Source organism: Eleutherodactylus coqui, chromosome 1, assembly GCF_035609145.1.
Source record: "Eleutherodactylus coqui strain aEleCoq1 chromosome 1, aEleCoq1.hap1, whole genome shotgun sequence".
In the NCBI taxonomy this organism is placed as follows: Eukaryota; Metazoa; Chordata; class Amphibia; order Anura; family Eleutherodactylidae; genus Eleutherodactylus; species Eleutherodactylus coqui.
The window spans coordinates 97,880,462-97,897,455 of NC_089837.1; the positions used below are offsets into that span (position 1 = coordinate 97,880,462).

At 42.9% G+C, this 16,994-nt stretch overlaps 1 protein-coding gene across 1 annotated transcript in view; it reads left to right on the forward strand.

Annotated features, from left to right (window-relative positions):
• DAW1 (dynein assembly factor with WD repeats 1) overlaps positions 1 to 16,994 on the forward strand; it is a 65,203-nt gene that overhangs the window by 21,504 nt on the left and 26,705 nt on the right. Inside the window, exons 4-9 of the mRNA XM_066589371.1 lie at positions 3,016 to 3,074; positions 4,559 to 4,681; positions 5,826 to 5,925; positions 10,263 to 10,370; positions 12,820 to 12,926; positions 14,912 to 15,014. Coding sequence (XP_066445468.1) covers positions 3,016 to 3,074; positions 4,559 to 4,681; positions 5,826 to 5,925; positions 10,263 to 10,370; positions 12,820 to 12,926; positions 14,912 to 15,014 — 600 coding nt within the window. The remainder of the gene's footprint in view (positions 1 to 3,015; positions 3,075 to 4,558; positions 4,682 to 5,825; positions 5,926 to 10,262; positions 10,371 to 12,819; positions 12,927 to 14,911; positions 15,015 to 16,994) is intronic.

Consider the following 16,994-nt stretch of genomic DNA (forward strand, 5'->3'; position numbering starts at 1 on the left):
TGGTGATTGACTTGGCCATTGCAGAATGTTCCACTTTTTTGCACTCATGAACTCCTGGGTAGCTTTGGCTGTATGCTTGGGGTCATTGTCCATCTGTACTGTGAAGCGCCGTCCGATCAACTTTGCAGCATTTGGCTGAATCTGGGCTGAAAGTATATCCCGGTACACTTCAGAATTCATCCGGCTACTCTTGTCTGCTGTTATGTCATCAATAAACACAAGTGACCCAGTGCCATTGAAAGCCATGCATGCCCATGCCATCACGTTGCCTGCACCATGTTTTACAGAGGATGTGGTGTGCCTTGGATCATGTGCCGTTCCCTTTCTTCTCCAAACTTTTTTCTTCCCATCATTCTGGTACAGGTTGATCTTTGTCTCATCTGTCCATAGAATACTTTTCCAGAACTGGGCTGGCTTCTTGAGGTGTTTTTTGGCAAATTTAACTCTGGCCTGTCTATTTTTGGAATTGATGAATGGTTTGCATCTAGATGTGAACCCTTTGTATTTACTTTCATGGAGTCTTCTCTTTACTGTTGACTTAGAGACAGATACACCTACTTCCCTGAGAGTGTTCTGGACTTCAGTTGATGTTGTGAACGGGTTCTTCTTCACCAAAGAAAGTATGCGGCGATCATCCACCACCGTTGTCTTCCGTGGACGCCCAGGCCTTTTTGAGTTCCCAAGCTCACCAGTGAATTCCTTTTTTCTCAGAATGTACCCGACTGTTGATTTTGCTACTCCAAGCATGTCTGCTATCTCTCTGATGGATATTTTCTTTTTTTTCAGCCTCAGGATGTTCTGCTTCACCTCAATTGAGAGTTCCTTTGACCGCATATTGTCTGGTCACAGCAACAGCTTCCAAATCCAAAACCACACACCTGGAATCAACCCCAGACCTTTTAACTACTTAATTGATTACAGGTTAACGAGGGAGACGCCTTCTGAGTTAATTGCAGCCCTTAGAGTCCATTGTCCAATTACTTTTGGTCCCTTGAAAAAGAGGAGGCTATGCATTACAGAGCTATGATTCCTAAACCCTTTCTCCGATTTGGATGTGGAAACTCTCATATTGCAGCTGGGAGTGTGCACTTTCAGCCCATATTATATATATAATTGTATTTCTGAACATGTTTTTGTAAACAGCTAAAATAACAAAACTTGTGTCACTGTCCAAATATTTCTGGCCCTAACTGTAGCTCTTATCTCTAATACTTCTTCTCCTCCTCTGTTTGGAAAGGACGCAGGAAGTTCTACAGATGCAATTTATCAGACCTTGTTGGGTTTCCCCACCCTCCATTAATCACCTGTGCAAAGCAAAGGAGATAGAATCCACAAGCAAACTATGTGTGCTTTTAAATCTAACAATGTTTAACAATATAACCCCCCAATATACCTTCTCTAGGAAAAAAGAAACTATATAACTTCAATGTATAAGCTAAAAGACTACTATGATGTGATATAAAAATAAATAAATACAAATAAAATAGGAAGCGTTGCACTCAGCAATGTCCCCTAATCTCAAGGCCCACACTTAAGAAAAAACACACTTAGCAAACAGCACACTTAGAATACAGTACGCACACTCGCTTTGGTATGCTTTATACAGCTCTTATCTGTAGTACTCTTGCTACTCCTCTGTTTGAAATTCATCAGCATTTATGCTGTATGTAAAGCTGGCCTTAGAGTATATTCAGACCATTTGGCTATGCTGTAGTTTTTCCTGTAAGGCTGAGAAACCATGCAGCAAAAAATGCAGGCTATTTTGCAGTGCATTTTTTTGTTCTGCAGGTCTCAACTGCTTTGCAAACACCATACTGTCTAAATATACTCTTAAATATACTCCTCCTGGGAACATTCAATCAATTACACCTGCCACTAAAGGCCCATTTAGACACAAAGATGATCGCTCAAAAGATGGCTTTGGAGCGATCATTTTGCATAAACTACTACTTGGTACCAATGTCTATTAGTAACAATTAGCAGTGTGTGAGCCACTAGGAGCTGTATTCAGGGAACAGACCACCCGCTGTTCGCTGAATACTTTCGCTTTGTTCTGCTGGTGGGCTGACAGCCGAAAACAACTGAGACAATACAATCAGCTGTTATCAGCTCTCCCCCAGCAGAACAAAGCATGCGGTCCGTCTTATCAGCTCTTCTACTGAAGGACGGATTTCAGGCAGAACTGAATTCCATCATTCGGCAGAAGACTGAAAAATGGGCACATTTACACGCAACTATTATCGCTCAAAAGATGGCCTTTCAGCGAATTTTGAGCAATAATCGTTGTGTCTAAATGGGCCTTAATACACAAACTGAGGGGTCATGTGGAAGACCATATTACGTCTCCACATGTTCTCCGAATTATACCAAGCTGTAATAAGGCACACATACAGTTCTTTGTGGCACTAATACACCTCTTTTTGCCTCCATTTTCATTCTGAGGATTTTTCCGCTAGATTTTGCATGAATCCAATTGTAACAATTGGGGCATAGTCTATTGGATGCCATATTATGGAGACAATCTTATCTAGAAGCATTGGGGAATGTCTGAGGGAGAATCGCACAGCTCTGTAAAGTCATTAAACAATGGTGTAGAGAAGGCCAACCCCACCATCATATACAGCCACCGGGACGCCGGACATCTTTTTTTCTGAAACCAAGTGGTATGCAGAGGGGTTACACTGACATTGCTTCATACCGCTGCTGTAATCATGATGTAGTAGTACTAATGTATGTGCAATATTGTGTTAGAAAGTCATTTGTAAAGTAATTTTAGGCAGTGCAGTATGGTGTATATATGTAAGTTTGGTGAATTATGGGAAATTATGAGATGCATAATTCACTATTCTTTGTAACTTTTTTGCTGCTACTGACCTCCATGCACATTAGATAGAAATAAAACATAGAAGTCTATGAGAAAAGTGAGTCTTCCTGAGCAAGAGCTGCTGTAGTAGATCTCTGCAGTACTTGTGACTGCATCGGCTCTGGTTTAACAAGCTGTTTTTATCCTTTCAGGTGCTCAGAGCTCATATTTTGCCTCTGACAAATGTGGCATTTAATAAATCTGGATCCAGGTAAGAAACCTGCGGGGGTTTTATTTGCAGTATGGTGGACGTTTTAACAATCCATTGATTGATATGTATATATACTGCATAGATTTCCTCTCAAAATTGTACAATCTTAAAAACTGAAGATTTATTGTTGTCTTGTTTGTCCTATATAGCCCGGTTGTTGTCCTAGATTGGGGCTATGTATGATGTTTGTCTCTGGATAGAATCAGCCGGGCTGGATGCATCGCTTTGCAGCCGTGGCCCCTCTAAGGGCATGTTCACATGGCAAAATCATGGCGGATTCTGCCTAAAAAAACACGTCAAAATCCTTGGCTCCCTGTTGTGATTTTTGGCACAGGTCTGCACACAGATTTTGCCATGTCAATGGGCAAAACCCTTATGTGGAATTCCGACATGGTAATGAGGGTTCCCATGTTGAAATTTTTTATGTGGATTTTGCCTATCGACAAGTCATAATCCGTGAGTAGACTTGTGCCAAAAACCATGGCAGAAAGTTTTAATCTGGTTTTTAAAGATGGAATTTTAGGAAAACTCTTTAGCGAATTCCACCATGTGAACATACCCTAACTCTATCTATGTTTTTTCCCATACCTGCCTTCCTGCGCCCGGACAGGCTCTTCTTGGGTCCATTTTTCGGTACTATCAGTGGATCAAATGGGCGGTCCCTATCTCTTACTCTCAACGAGGGACATTGGTTGTTCATCGTCACTAGAGATGAGCGAACGTACTCGTTTCGAGTAATTACTCGATCGAGCACCGCGATTTTCGAGTACTTCCGTACTCGGGTGAAAAGATTCGGGGGGCGCCGGGGGGCGGGGGGAGGCGTGGGCGTGGCAGAGCGGGGGGTAGCAGCGGGGAACAGGGGGGAGCCCTCTCTCTCTCCCTCTCCCCCCCACTCCCCGCTGCAACCCCCCACACACACACGGCGCCGCCCGAATCTTTTCACCCGAGTACGGAAGTACTCGAAAATCGCGGCGCTCGGGTGAAAAAGGGGAGTGGCCGAGTAGGTTCGCTCATCTCTAATCGTCACCCGTTCGAAATAAGTGGTGGGAACCGCTCACTTGACACATTTACAGCAACTTGACCTAAAGGCCCATTTAGACGGGACAGATGTCGGGCAAACGATGCCCGACACTCGTCCCTTCATACACTCGCTTCCGTGCTATTGCAAGGGAGCTAGTATCGCTGGCTCACTCACAGAGCGCCCAGTAGGGGGCGGGGAGATTGCATGGGATTTCTCTCCTCGCGCTCCCCCCCGCTCTTGCTTTGCAATGAATTGCTGTGGTTTGCAATGCATTTCTTGGCCATATAGTTTTTACAGAGATAGCATGTTGAATAAATGTGTTTGACCTTCATAAAGTATGAGTAAGCTACGCATCTCACATCTCAGCCTTGTGAAGGAAAAGCTGAACATGTATGAATGGATATAACGTGAATATGCTGCTGCTTTACAAAAAATAATTAGAATCTGATCACTTTTTGTTTAGCTTCATTACTGGCAGTTATGATCGCACATGCAAAGTCTGGGACACCGCTTCAGGAGAGGAGCTGCACACATTGGAAGGCCATCGAAATGTGGTCTATGCCATCCAGTTTAATAACCCCTATGGGTAAGAGAGGAGGGATTGGAATTGTATACATATCAGTGTGTTTGTGTGTGTGTGTATATATGTGTGTGTATGTATATATATATATACCTGTATGTGTGTTTTTGTAAATGTTATTGTTGTTGTTAGCCGTTTAGTCGTTCATGACCCTCGGCGACCCTAAAGGCTCCCTACCTCCATGTTTTTGCGGTTTTGCACTGCTTCTTTCAGTTGTGTGATACTGTCAGAGCTGATACTGGCTAGGGTATCAGCCATCGTATCCTTTGGTGGCCGGGTCTTCTTTCGCCACTGATCTGTCCAAGCAGTATAGATATTTCTAGTGACTCTGCTCGCATTACATGGCCGTGAGTCTGAGTCCGGCCATCTTGCCCTCCAGTGATATATCGGGTCTTATATGATTCAGGACTTCTCTGTGTGTTACTCTCGCCGTCCAGGGTATACGCAGCAGCTTTCACCAGCACCACAGCTCGAACGCATCAATCCTCCTTCTATCAGCTTCCCTCGCAGTCCAGCTTTCGCATCCATACATGGCTGTGGGGAAAACGATGGTTGGCACTATCCTGCATTTAGTTGCCATGCCGATATCCCTACTTTTCCAGATTTTCTTGATCTACATTTTTCCAGGTTTCTTAGTAGTCTGTAACCATGGAAACATGTAGATCTATATAGGGGTGGTAGACACGAAATGGTAGTATTTTTTTTTATTCAAAACTATTTGCAGATTTGCTTTTTATGTATTTTATGCGTGAAAAGGGCAAAATTGTATTTGCCGAAACGCGTCGCATAATAAAATTGAATTCACGGACTAAGGAGTCCTCAGCAGATCCCTCAGTGTTCCGGAGCACGGGGAATTTTTCCCATATACTGTGTTCAGATTTGCTTTATTTGTTATTTTAGATGAATTGAAGCAGTTTGAAACATGATACTGAAATTTCTTCTACTCCTAGGCAAATTCCACAAAATAATTGCCAAAAGGCAAGCTATATAAAATTTACAAGTGCGACACATGGCCATTCCTCACTTTCATCTATACAGTTACATAGTATGAAGCATCAGGCATTTTGCAGTTTGCCTAACCGCAAATATCGAGTCTTGAACTAAAAGTTTTTAGAAAAAAGTAATGGTTAAATCTCAACCTTTTTCACAGAGATAAAATAGCCACTGGATCTTTTGACAAGACCTGCAAGTTGTGGAGTGCCGAGACCGGGAAATGTTACCACACCTTCAAGGGACACACTGCAGAAATAGTAAGCATTTCATAGTGTCCGTACACATAACTTGTATCCTGATAGTTTCCTGAGTCTGAATTGTCTCTTTACATTGTATAAAGGGCTGTTTATAGGTTAGGGTATGTTTTACTGCGTCAGCCCCAGGGCCGCTCATAATAATGCCTTCCACAATGTCAGCCAATGCCCGGGTTCCTTGCCGTTGCCATGTTTTCCGCCATGTTTCTTTTAGAAGAAAAATGCTGCTTATGTAGTGCTGCTCATCTCTACGCACACTGATCAGCTACAAAAACCTATTGATGACCTATCAGCAGGCTGGGCGTGCATCATAGGGAACGGGAGCGGAAATGCCCTATCTGGCTTTACTGCCCTTGAGATCAATGGTTGCTGAAGTGACTCTTACACTTTCACTACTTCCACTTCCAACATTTGGGGTGGATGTGGAATTGTAAGAGCCACTTCATTCCCATTAATTTTAACTGCAGTGAAGCCAGATAGGGCACTTCTGCTTCTGTTCCCTATGACACACGTCTGTCTCACTGCACTGACAGCAAACCATTTGATCAGGTGACCAACTATTGCAGACCCATCCTTCGGATACATCATCAATAGTTTTGGACAGAAAACCCCTTTAAAAGCGCTGGCGTGAATATCATTGATTATCTTGTGCATTTGTCAAGGGATTGGATACATTAGACGGCAAGTGAAAAGTTCTTCAAGTTGATGTGTTGGAGGCAGGAACAATGGGCAAGTGTAAGACCTGAGTGACTTTAACAAGGGCCAAATTGTGATTGGTAGATGACTGGGTGAGATCATCATCAAACCGACTGGGCTTGTGGGGTGTTTCCAGTATGTAGCGACTAGTATCTATCAAACGTGGACCAAACCAGAACAACCAATGAGCGGGTCATGGCTTTCAAAGTTCATTAATGTGTATGGGGAGTGAAGGTTAGTCAGTCTAGTCTGATGCCAAAGAAAAGTTATCTTCAGGATAGGTCATCAATAGTATATCGACTGGGGTTCACCGTTTGGGACCCCAGCCAATCAGTTGATTGCATGCCCGCTGTCAGAGCCGCAATACACAGGGGTCAGAGTGTAATTAGTTCGTTCCGATCCCTGTGTGTGCTCATAATTGTAGGGGCAGCTATCATTGCTTTTAATGTGAGCTGTTCCTGTAATTATTGGCACTGGCCAGTACACAAGGGTCATAACGATCTGCTTCTGTTCTGACCACCGTGTATTGCAGAGCTGACAGCAGGCACCCAATCAGCTGATCAGCCGGGGACCCCGAGTGATCAACTATTGATGACCTATCCTAACGACCTGTGATGAACTATTTATGCCTTTTCCTACTGTTGATGACCTAAGGATAGATCATCAACAGTATTTTGGTGGAAAACTCCTTTAATTATTACTAATTTATTATTCATTTGTTCAGTTAAGAATCTGTTATTTATGCAATTTGTAAGTAAATGGTAGTGGGCTGAATGAGGTACTGCTGGCAGAATAAATGTGCTTATTCCGAGCCTACTGATGCTCTGTGGCATAATAACAGTTCTCACCAGGATGGAAAATTAATTATAATAGCATTATATTCTTATAATGTCATGCATATTCCATAGAAGAGATTGTAGTGGTAGAAGATTAACAACCTCTGCAAGACTGATAGACTTTCAGGAAGTTCAAAAGAGGATTATGAGAAATAAGTTTTTAACCTAAGGAGAATGACTATATATCATATATATATATAAATATATATATATTAGGGCTAATATCAAAAGCTGTATCGCTCGTGACAACTATCCCTACATTCTTCACCTGGAGGCACACCTACAGTCCTATGGGCCCCATGGTAAATTTTAGACCTATGCCTGCCATCTTGTTGATTGGATGCACAGGCCCCACTAGTGTTGCTATGGTCTATAAGGATATATTCCCCCCCCCCCCTCCAAAAAAAAAGCACAACTAAAAAAATGCATGTAGTGTGCAGACCTTGTAAATGAATACAGTGTAGTTAAATCCAGTGACTTATAGGTGATGAAATCTCTAGATAGAGTTCATATTCATTTTTCTTCTCCATCTGGCCCAGACTTTCATGACGACTTCTTTCAGACACATCTCTGCAGAGTTAAATCCACAAACCTATCTGGCTCCTTGCTTTTCCGGCACATACACACCTTTTGCCAAATCTCACACAGTAATAATGCACTTTTGTGCCTCTATACTGTAATTGTGCTCCCATACAGTAATAGTGCCCCCTTTGTGCCTCCACACACTAATTTTGGTCCCATATATTAGTAGTAATGTTGGTGTTCCCACTAGAGATAAGCGAGCATACTTGCTAAGGGCAATTACTCGATCGAGCATTGCCCTTAGCGAGTACCTGTCCGCTCGGAAGAAAAGGTTCGAATAATTGTCCTTAGTGAGTATGCTCGCTCATCTCTAGTTCCCACACATTAGTAGCCTTCTTGTGACCCCTTTTGCCAATTAAAAAAAAAACAAAACACTGAAACTCACCTAATCCCATTATCATGAGGAGCAGCTGGATCATTTGCCTGCTGTCCACAGCCCGACACAGGCAGTGCGATGCAGTGAGGTGGGACCCTGACATCTTAAATGGAGTCTGGCAGCCTGAAAATGCTGTCCAAACTGCAGGCGTCATGTTATAGAGCAGAAGGAGCCGAGCGGATTGCTATATAGTTTATGGGGAAAGATTTACTATTCAGACTCTTAAGTATGACACTTGAAATTTAGCTCTGGGGACCTCCCATTTCTCCTGCTCGTCTTTGAGATGTTTCTACATGCTGATTGGAGTCGCCTGTGGTAAATTCAGTTGATTGAACATAATTTTAAAAGACATCCCCTGTCTATATAAGGTCTCACAGCTCACAATGCATATCAGAGACATAACCAAGCCAGCAGGAGGAAAGAGCAGCCTGCAGAGCTCAGAGACAGGATTGTGTGGCGGCACGGATCTGGAGAAGACCATAAAAATAATTTCTGCATCACTGAAAGTTCCAAAGAGCCCAGCGGCTTCCATAATTCCTAAATATAAGAAGTTTGGAACAACCAAGACTTTCCCTAGAGCTGGCTGACCCACTAAAGTAAGTAATCAGGGGAGAATGGCCTTGGTAAGAGAGATGACCAAGAACACAATGATCATTCTGGCTGAGCACCAAACATTCGGTGTGCAGATGGGAGAAACTTCCAGAAAGTCAACCATCACTGCAGCCTCCACCAATCTGTGCTTTATGGCAGAGTGGCCAGAAATAAGCCTCTCCTCCGTAAAAGACACATGAAAGCCGCCTGCATGGAGTTTGCAAAGAAACACCTAAAGGACTCCCAGACTGTAAGAAAGAAGTTTCTCTGGTCTGATGAAACAAAGATTGAACTTTTTGGTCTTAATTCTAAATGTTATGTCTGAAAGAAACCAGACACTGCTCATCACCTACCCAATACCATCCCTACAGTGAGGCATGGTGGTGGCAGCATCATGCTGGGGGTGTTTTCCAGCAGGTGGGACAGGGAGACCGGTCAGGGTTGATGGAAAGCTGAATGGAACAAAGTACAGAGATATTCCTAATGAAAATCTGAGCTGGAGCACAAGGGCCCTCAGACTGGGCAGAAGGTACACCTACCAACAAGACAATGACCATGAGTACACAGCCAAGACAACACAAGAGGGGCATAGGGACAACTCTGTGAATGTCATTGAGTGGCCAGACCTGAAAATGACTGTCCACAGATGGCCCCCATCCAAACTGACAGCTCGAGAGGATCTGTGGTGAAGAATGGCAGAAAATCGCCAAATCCAATTGTGCAAACATTGTGGCATCATACCCAAGAAGCCTGAAGGCTGTAATCATTGCCACGGCTGCTTCAATTAAGTACTAAGTACAGGGTGTGAATATTTATGTCAATGCTAAATGTTAGTCATTAATTCTTAACAATTTTACAAAGATTTCTCACATTCTGTTTTGACATAATGGGGAAAAACGTGATTTTTTTTTTTAAATTTGCACAAGGCCACAACTTAACAAAATGTAAAAAAAAAAAGTGAAAGGGTCTGAAAACTTTGCAGACCCACTGTAGGTCTAAAATCCTGTGCTGATTAATTTCATAACCTGGTTTGCAGCTTTTTCAATCTGTTACAAAAAAACAAAGATAATGGTGCAGATGTGAACGAGACCTTAGTGTAAAAGTCCTGGCCGACAGCTGTGATTTTTCTAGTCACCATGGAGACTGGTGACTGGGATTTGTCCAGTCTCGGTTTAATGACTAGTTTATGGTGTATCATTCTAGTGAATATTTAATCTGTTCCATATATTCCCTGATGTAAAACCTTCTTTTGTTCCCAGGTTTGTCTTGCATTTAACCCTCAAAGTACCTTGGTGGCAACTGGAAGCATGGACACTACAGCGAAGCTGTGGGATATAAAGAGTGGAGAAGAGGCACTGACATTAAGCGTAAGTCAAGGGTTGAAGCGACAGCTATATTCCCCGGCACATGATGCTTCAGTCTGGACTAATACGATGTATTGCAGAACACACGGACACTGTGTAGAAATAGTTTTTATTGTTCCCAGGCTCCGGAACAGTTTACATTATTTACAACTTCTATTACAGCAGCACAAAACAACATCTTTACTTGTTCTCTCCTCGAGTGTTATTTAGTTGAAGGCTTCTAGCTGAACACCCACTTGCCTCCGTCTGATGGCAGAGATTAACATCTGCAATGCAATTCTTTTTTTTTATATCGGCTTCTTCTGTGTAGAGTACTTTGTCCAGAAGAGCAATTAAACTTAGTATCTGTGGTTTTTGTGTGCTACTTTATGGACATTGTAACTTGGCAACACATTCTGGGTTCGGAGATTTGTGACATTATCGCTGTAGCAGAGTGGTGTAATTACTGTAGTCTGGGGCTATATATGTTTAGATAGCTGAAACTGAAAATATAAATGGTTATGCAGAACAGGCACAATGTATACTCCGAACTTGAAAAAGGGAAACTAATTTACCACTCTCCCCCGCTACCCCATGCCGCCTGCTGCTCACCCCCGCCGCCCCCCTCGAGCACGCTCGGACCAGTAAGCAGTTACTCGCCTGAGTAACTGCTGTTTCCGAGCGTGGTCGCTCATCTCTATTAAAGGGACATCATTTTAAACAATCCTTTGGTTTAGATACCTTTTAAATAAAATATTAGGAAATTGTAGCAAGAAACATTAAAAGGAAGTTCGCATCTGAAACATTTATTACTGTTCTACCGACCAGTGAAAGGGCTGAACATGGCAAAGTATGTTAAGCTTTTTCTTTGAATCGCATAGAATTTAATGGAAATAGATAATGGTGCCAACTTTGCAGCAGCAAATAGCAGTCAGGAGACCCCTACTTTCTCAATAGGTGAGTTTCGCAAGGGTAGATCTCCTGCGGAATGGACTATGAATAAACCAGAATGCATGGAAACCTTTAAAGAAGTAGGAAAAAAAGGGTTTCTGTGTTTACAGTAACAGCACTATATCTGTCCATGGGCTGTGTATGGTAATTATAGATGAGCGAGCGTACTCGGTTCGGGTGTTTTTGCACTCGAGCACCTCTTTTTCCGAGTAACTGACTACTCGGACGAAAAGATTCGGGGGGCGCCGGGGGTGAAGAGCTCCCCCCTGTTCCCCACTGCTACCCCCCGCTCCACCACGCCGCCCCTCGCCCCCCGAATCTTTTCGTCCGAGTAGTCAGTTACTTGGAAAAAGAGGTGCTCGAGTGCAAAAACACCCGAACCGAGTACGCTCGCTCATCTCTAAAGGTAATGCATCTCATCCCCATACAAGTGAAAGCAGCTCAACTGCAGTGCAGACACAACACATAGACAGATGTGGCGGTTTTCCGAAAATATAGTAAACTCTTTTTTTTGTAGTCCTGGCCAAAATAATTTAAAGGGATCTGCACCTTCCTAACTGCTGCACACTGCAACTGTATTTGCATGGGGCATTCTGGTGTGTTGGGCTTAACATGAGTGCCAATCTCATCATTAAGGCACCTTACCACCTGTTCCTAGAAGCCTTCTATCTTGGGGCACTGAGATGGAAAATGTCTCAGACTCTCGACGACACTTGGGGCGTACATCCGGATAACCCAGGCAGTCTTTAGGTGTTGTAATATGCCCTGTGTATTATCAGAAGCTGAGTAAAGGCTCCTTCACATGGGACAACTATCGGCCTAATCATTGCTCAAAAGAGCAAATTCAGATGATGGTCATTCAGAGTGGCCACCAGCAGGGAAACAAGTGATAAGTCATTAGTCGTTCCATTTCAGCCGCTGGTTGATCAAAACTTGTTTGGTGTAGAAATTTGTATTTGAATGACTTGTGAACAAATTTGCATGAAGTTTCCCTCTATGAACGATATCTCAGTAAACCACTAATGAAAAATCATTCCTCTGTATTAGGGCATGACAGTCATTCGTACTCTTCAACGACTTTTCTGAGCGGCTATCTGCACCATAGTCGCTCTATGTAAAGGTACCTTCACTATAATTCGAGGAGAAACAAGCTCCATATCAATCCTCCTCCATTTTTTGGGTAGGGAATACAAAGCAGATTCCCATGATTTACATGAAAGGAGTAAATGGACATTTTTGGGACCCATATAGGGGCAAGCACCAGGTTTTTATAAACTAGCATTGCCTTTACAGTGTCTTCAGACGGGCTTCCAATTCTGCTTTATTTTATTACCAGGAGACGCTGAAGTCATAGCTCTGGAGAGTAACCGCAGATCAATAGAAGAGGTCAACTAAGAAACATTTTATATATATGTGTGCTATATGAATAGTTTGTGCAAGCACTGCCTGCATTACTTAAGATTAATATATCACTTCTTCACACAGCTCTTTTAATACTTGCTTCTGTTCACTTTATCTCCAGGGACATTCTGCAGAAATAATTTCTTTGTCATTTAACACAACCGGCAACCGACTGATCACAGGCTCCTTTGATCATTCAGTGTTTGTATGGGACATTCCTTCTGGCAGGTACAATGCTATGTGGGCAGCATCTCAATTGCACTATATGCAATGATGGGTTGTACAAATTGAGATAGTTCTGTGAAATAGTAAGTTACTGAAGCTGTAGAGGAAGCTAACTAAAATTCATTTTATACATCTGTTTTTAAAAAAGCTCTGCTATGTGGCAGATTTAATAAGCAGTGCAGTTTTAGACCAAGTAGTCTAAAAATGTGCAATATAAAATGTACTTGGGATTCTCCAGCAGCCATAGTAAAAGTTAGAAATATTACATTTTATTTCTCCATTAAAAATATAATGTTCTCATCCAAAAACAATCAGACTGGTTATGTGTTTCGAACCATACTTGAGTTCTTAATCCTAAATCGTTTTAAAGGCCGTGGACACATTTTTGTCACTTAAATGCATGTATTTTGGACTGACAATCATTTGTACAATAGGGTTAAAGGGGTTTTCCATGGAAATACTATAGATGACCTGTCCTTAGGATAGGTCATCAATAGTTGATCGGCTGGGGTCTGTCACTTGGGACTCCGACTGATCAGCTTAGCAGGCGCATGCTGTCAGCGCCTCAATAAATCAATGAGAGCCATGCCTGCAGTTACAAGTGCAAGCCACTATAAGGAGGTTGGCGTGGAGGCTTACGCTCCGACCTCTGTGTATTTGTAGAGGAAGTCTCCGCGCTGACCTCCCATTTAGTGGCCAGCGCTTTTAACTGCAGGTACGGCTCCCATTGATTTGAATGAGAGCTGTGCCTGCAGTTACAAGCGACGGCCACTACACGGAGGTTGGTGAGGAGGCTTTCATACCGACCCCTGTGTTATTGCAGCGCTGACAGCATGCGCCCACTCAGCTGATCGATTGGGGTCCCAAGCGATGAACCCCGGCCGATCAACTATTGATGGCCTATCCTGATAGGTCATCAATAGTATTTCACTGAAAAACCCCTTTAAATTTAAAATGTATGATATCACTGTAACTAGGCACTGCAGTCTAAGTCTCTATAGGAAATCCGTCAGTGAGGCTGGACTGACACTTGGTTTTCAGCATTATCTCTCCTCTCCTGCAAGTTTATTTTTGTTGGGGTTATGAATTAGCTTATAAGCAGTGCAGGTAAGAAGAGTTAAAGCGGTGTTCTGGCAATGGAACTTTTTTTCAGCTTTCATCCCGTTGGACCCCCACTGATCCTGAAAATGGAGGACCTGTGTATTCTCTATTCCACAGTTCAAGATACTGTCCCCTTCCTGTAGTGTAGTGGGGAATGGAGCATCTAGTCGCACATGCGCAGCAGCGGCTCCATTTCTTCCAGTGGCACAGGCAGATAGCCGAATGCTGTGCTCGACTATCTCCATCTGCCCCATTGAAATGAATGGAGCGGCATCGCGGCACAGTGCTTGGCTATATGTGTGCGCCATTGAGAGGAATGGAGCTGCTGCTCCCCATGTCCGACCAGCGGCTCAATTCCCCACTACACTACAGAAAGGGGACAGTGTATCTTGAAGTGTGATGTAGGGGGGACATAGGTCCCCTATTCTCAGGATCACTGGGCGTCCCAGCGGTCGGATCCCTACTGATCTATCAGTTTTCATCCATGCAGTGGATGGGTAAAATCTTTAAAAGAATAACACCTTGCCGGAATACCTTTTTAAATACTAAAAATTAAGTTTTTTTTACATGGGATTAGGGCTTTTTCCACCTGTGATTTTCAGTTCCTTTTTCCTGCTCTGCTATGGAGCAGGAAAACGAAACACAGTTCTCGAATATAACTGTCATTAGACATATCTAAACGGTGCCGAACAGATCCCATTGACTATAATGTGGTCAGTTCGGTTTCTGGCCTGACTTCTATCATTTCACAAGATGAAATAACGCAGCATGCTGCACTATTTCATCCTTTTCTTTCGTGGAATTCAGCAACCCATGTGAAGGTGCTCTTTTGTTATATTTTAATTGAATAGAACAGTGATTACACCCTATGTTTATTTTGTGCCCAGGAAACTTCACGCTCTTATCGGCCATTGTGGAGAAATTAGCAGCGCACAGTTCAACTGGGACTGTTCTCTTGTGGCTACTGCCTCCATGGATAAGACATGCAGGGTAAGGGCATGTATTTTTTTGCGGTTGCTATTTTATACTTCTTGGTAGGATTGACAGCCATACATGAGGCAGCCTAAGCCTCTTGCCTCAGGTGGCAGCCTGAAACTCATCAGAGGGGCGGTACAGTGCAAAGAGTTTCTGCTGGGAGCTCCTAGTGTTCATCAGCACACTGCTTCTTTATATAAACTAGCATGGCATAGCTGTGTTCTGCCTGCCCCGCTCTCCCCCATACAGTGGAGCTGTGGTTGGCGAGATGCATTGTATATTTATGGATACAAGATATGATATGTAAGGATGAATTCACATCTGCATCAGTATTTCCATTTTTCTGATAAAAATAATGCAGCATGCTGTGCTATTTTCTCCTTTTTATGGAATCTGCAACAGAGGCTTCTAATAGAACTTTCAATGCAGAACGCATCCTGAAGAGGAGGGAATGGAGTACAGGGATAGAAGCAGTATACATAATTTTTAAACTTTTATTAGTATGCTCTAAAGTACCTTTTTAGTTATCATTAAAAATATCTCCAGCAGGATTTGGGGTATTAGGGTCCGTTCACATTTGCTCAGGTAGATACTGTCCAGTATCCTGAACAAAGTAGCGCAGCATCCTGTGCTATTTTGTCCAATAAAATTCTGGATGACATGATTGAAATCCAATGGACTCTTTTATAGTCAATGAGGTCCGTCAGGCACCATTCATGTCCATAATGTGCTTGATCCGGCACTTCATGATTTTCATTGTTTGGTTCCTATGATAGAGCTAAACAATGGAATCAAGAGGAGCAGATGCGAACAGATCCCTATTTTAAAATACCCAGAGGGACAAAAAAAGGACTGTGTGTCCCCTATACTATTAATCCGCCCTGCAGCAATATTAGTGATCAAGCCCCTATGTTTGGGTCAGATTAAAACTGCTCCCATTACACTCTGGATTGTTGTTGGCGAAACGCTTACATAACAGAATCAAGCTTACTACATAGCACTGTTACCAAAACCAAGCTTACTACATATATATATGGTAACAGAGCCAAGCTTACTACATAGATATAGTAACAGAACTATAACTAAGCTTATTACATAAATACAGTACTGGTGTAGTGGCTCAGAGGGTCCTCAAGAATAGCCACACTATCATTGTCCTGTCACACTTTGCTATGTGCTTCTATTAGACATAGAAAGTGCCTTACATCAGAGAAACCAAGTTTCTACCCTTCCTAAGCAAAAAAATCTTGGCAACAGCTGTCCTCATTGGCTGTATGTCATGCTCTCACTGACTGGTAGAGTGGTGGAGAGAGAAAGTCTAGAGCGGGAAAGTGTAGTGTGAGCCTCTATGCAGAGGGGAAGAAGAGGAGGAAAAGTGCAGGAAGGGGGACAGGAAGTGAAGGATGGGGCAGTAAGTGCTCAGTTGAGAGTCTGTGTAGGAAGTCATCGGAGGAGGACATGTGGGGAGGAGGTCCACAGAGTGAGCAGCAGAAACAAGCAGTCATCTTCAGGGAAGCCAAGATTTACCAGCTCCCAGTTCTTACTAGAAGTGTGGAGGAGTGAGATAGCAGCCGTTCCACTAAACAGGGAGTTACATAAACCTGGTAAGTTCCAAAGCCAAGAGTAGTAATGCGGCCATCTTAGTTCTAAGTCCCAACACTTGCATAATCTACTTCTAGTAGCCTAACAGGTAACTAAGCCCGTGGGAGGTCATACTGAGTAAATTTTCTTAAGTTCAAAAGAGAGAGAATTGTGTTTTACAAGTGATTCAACCGTATTGCATAATTGTTTCATCTGTTGTCAGCTTGCAAGACTGAAATTGTGAATTGGACCGTGTCTAAATCTTTTGAAATACTGAAGTAAGCTGTGCACTTCCGGTTTGCTAACAAAACAATACCAGGACTCGTGTCTAATTATTTCCCCCCATTGACTACCGCAGTCCCAGATGAAGTGCTGGCGTCAGCCGTGACAAATCTCCATTTATTCCTTAATTAA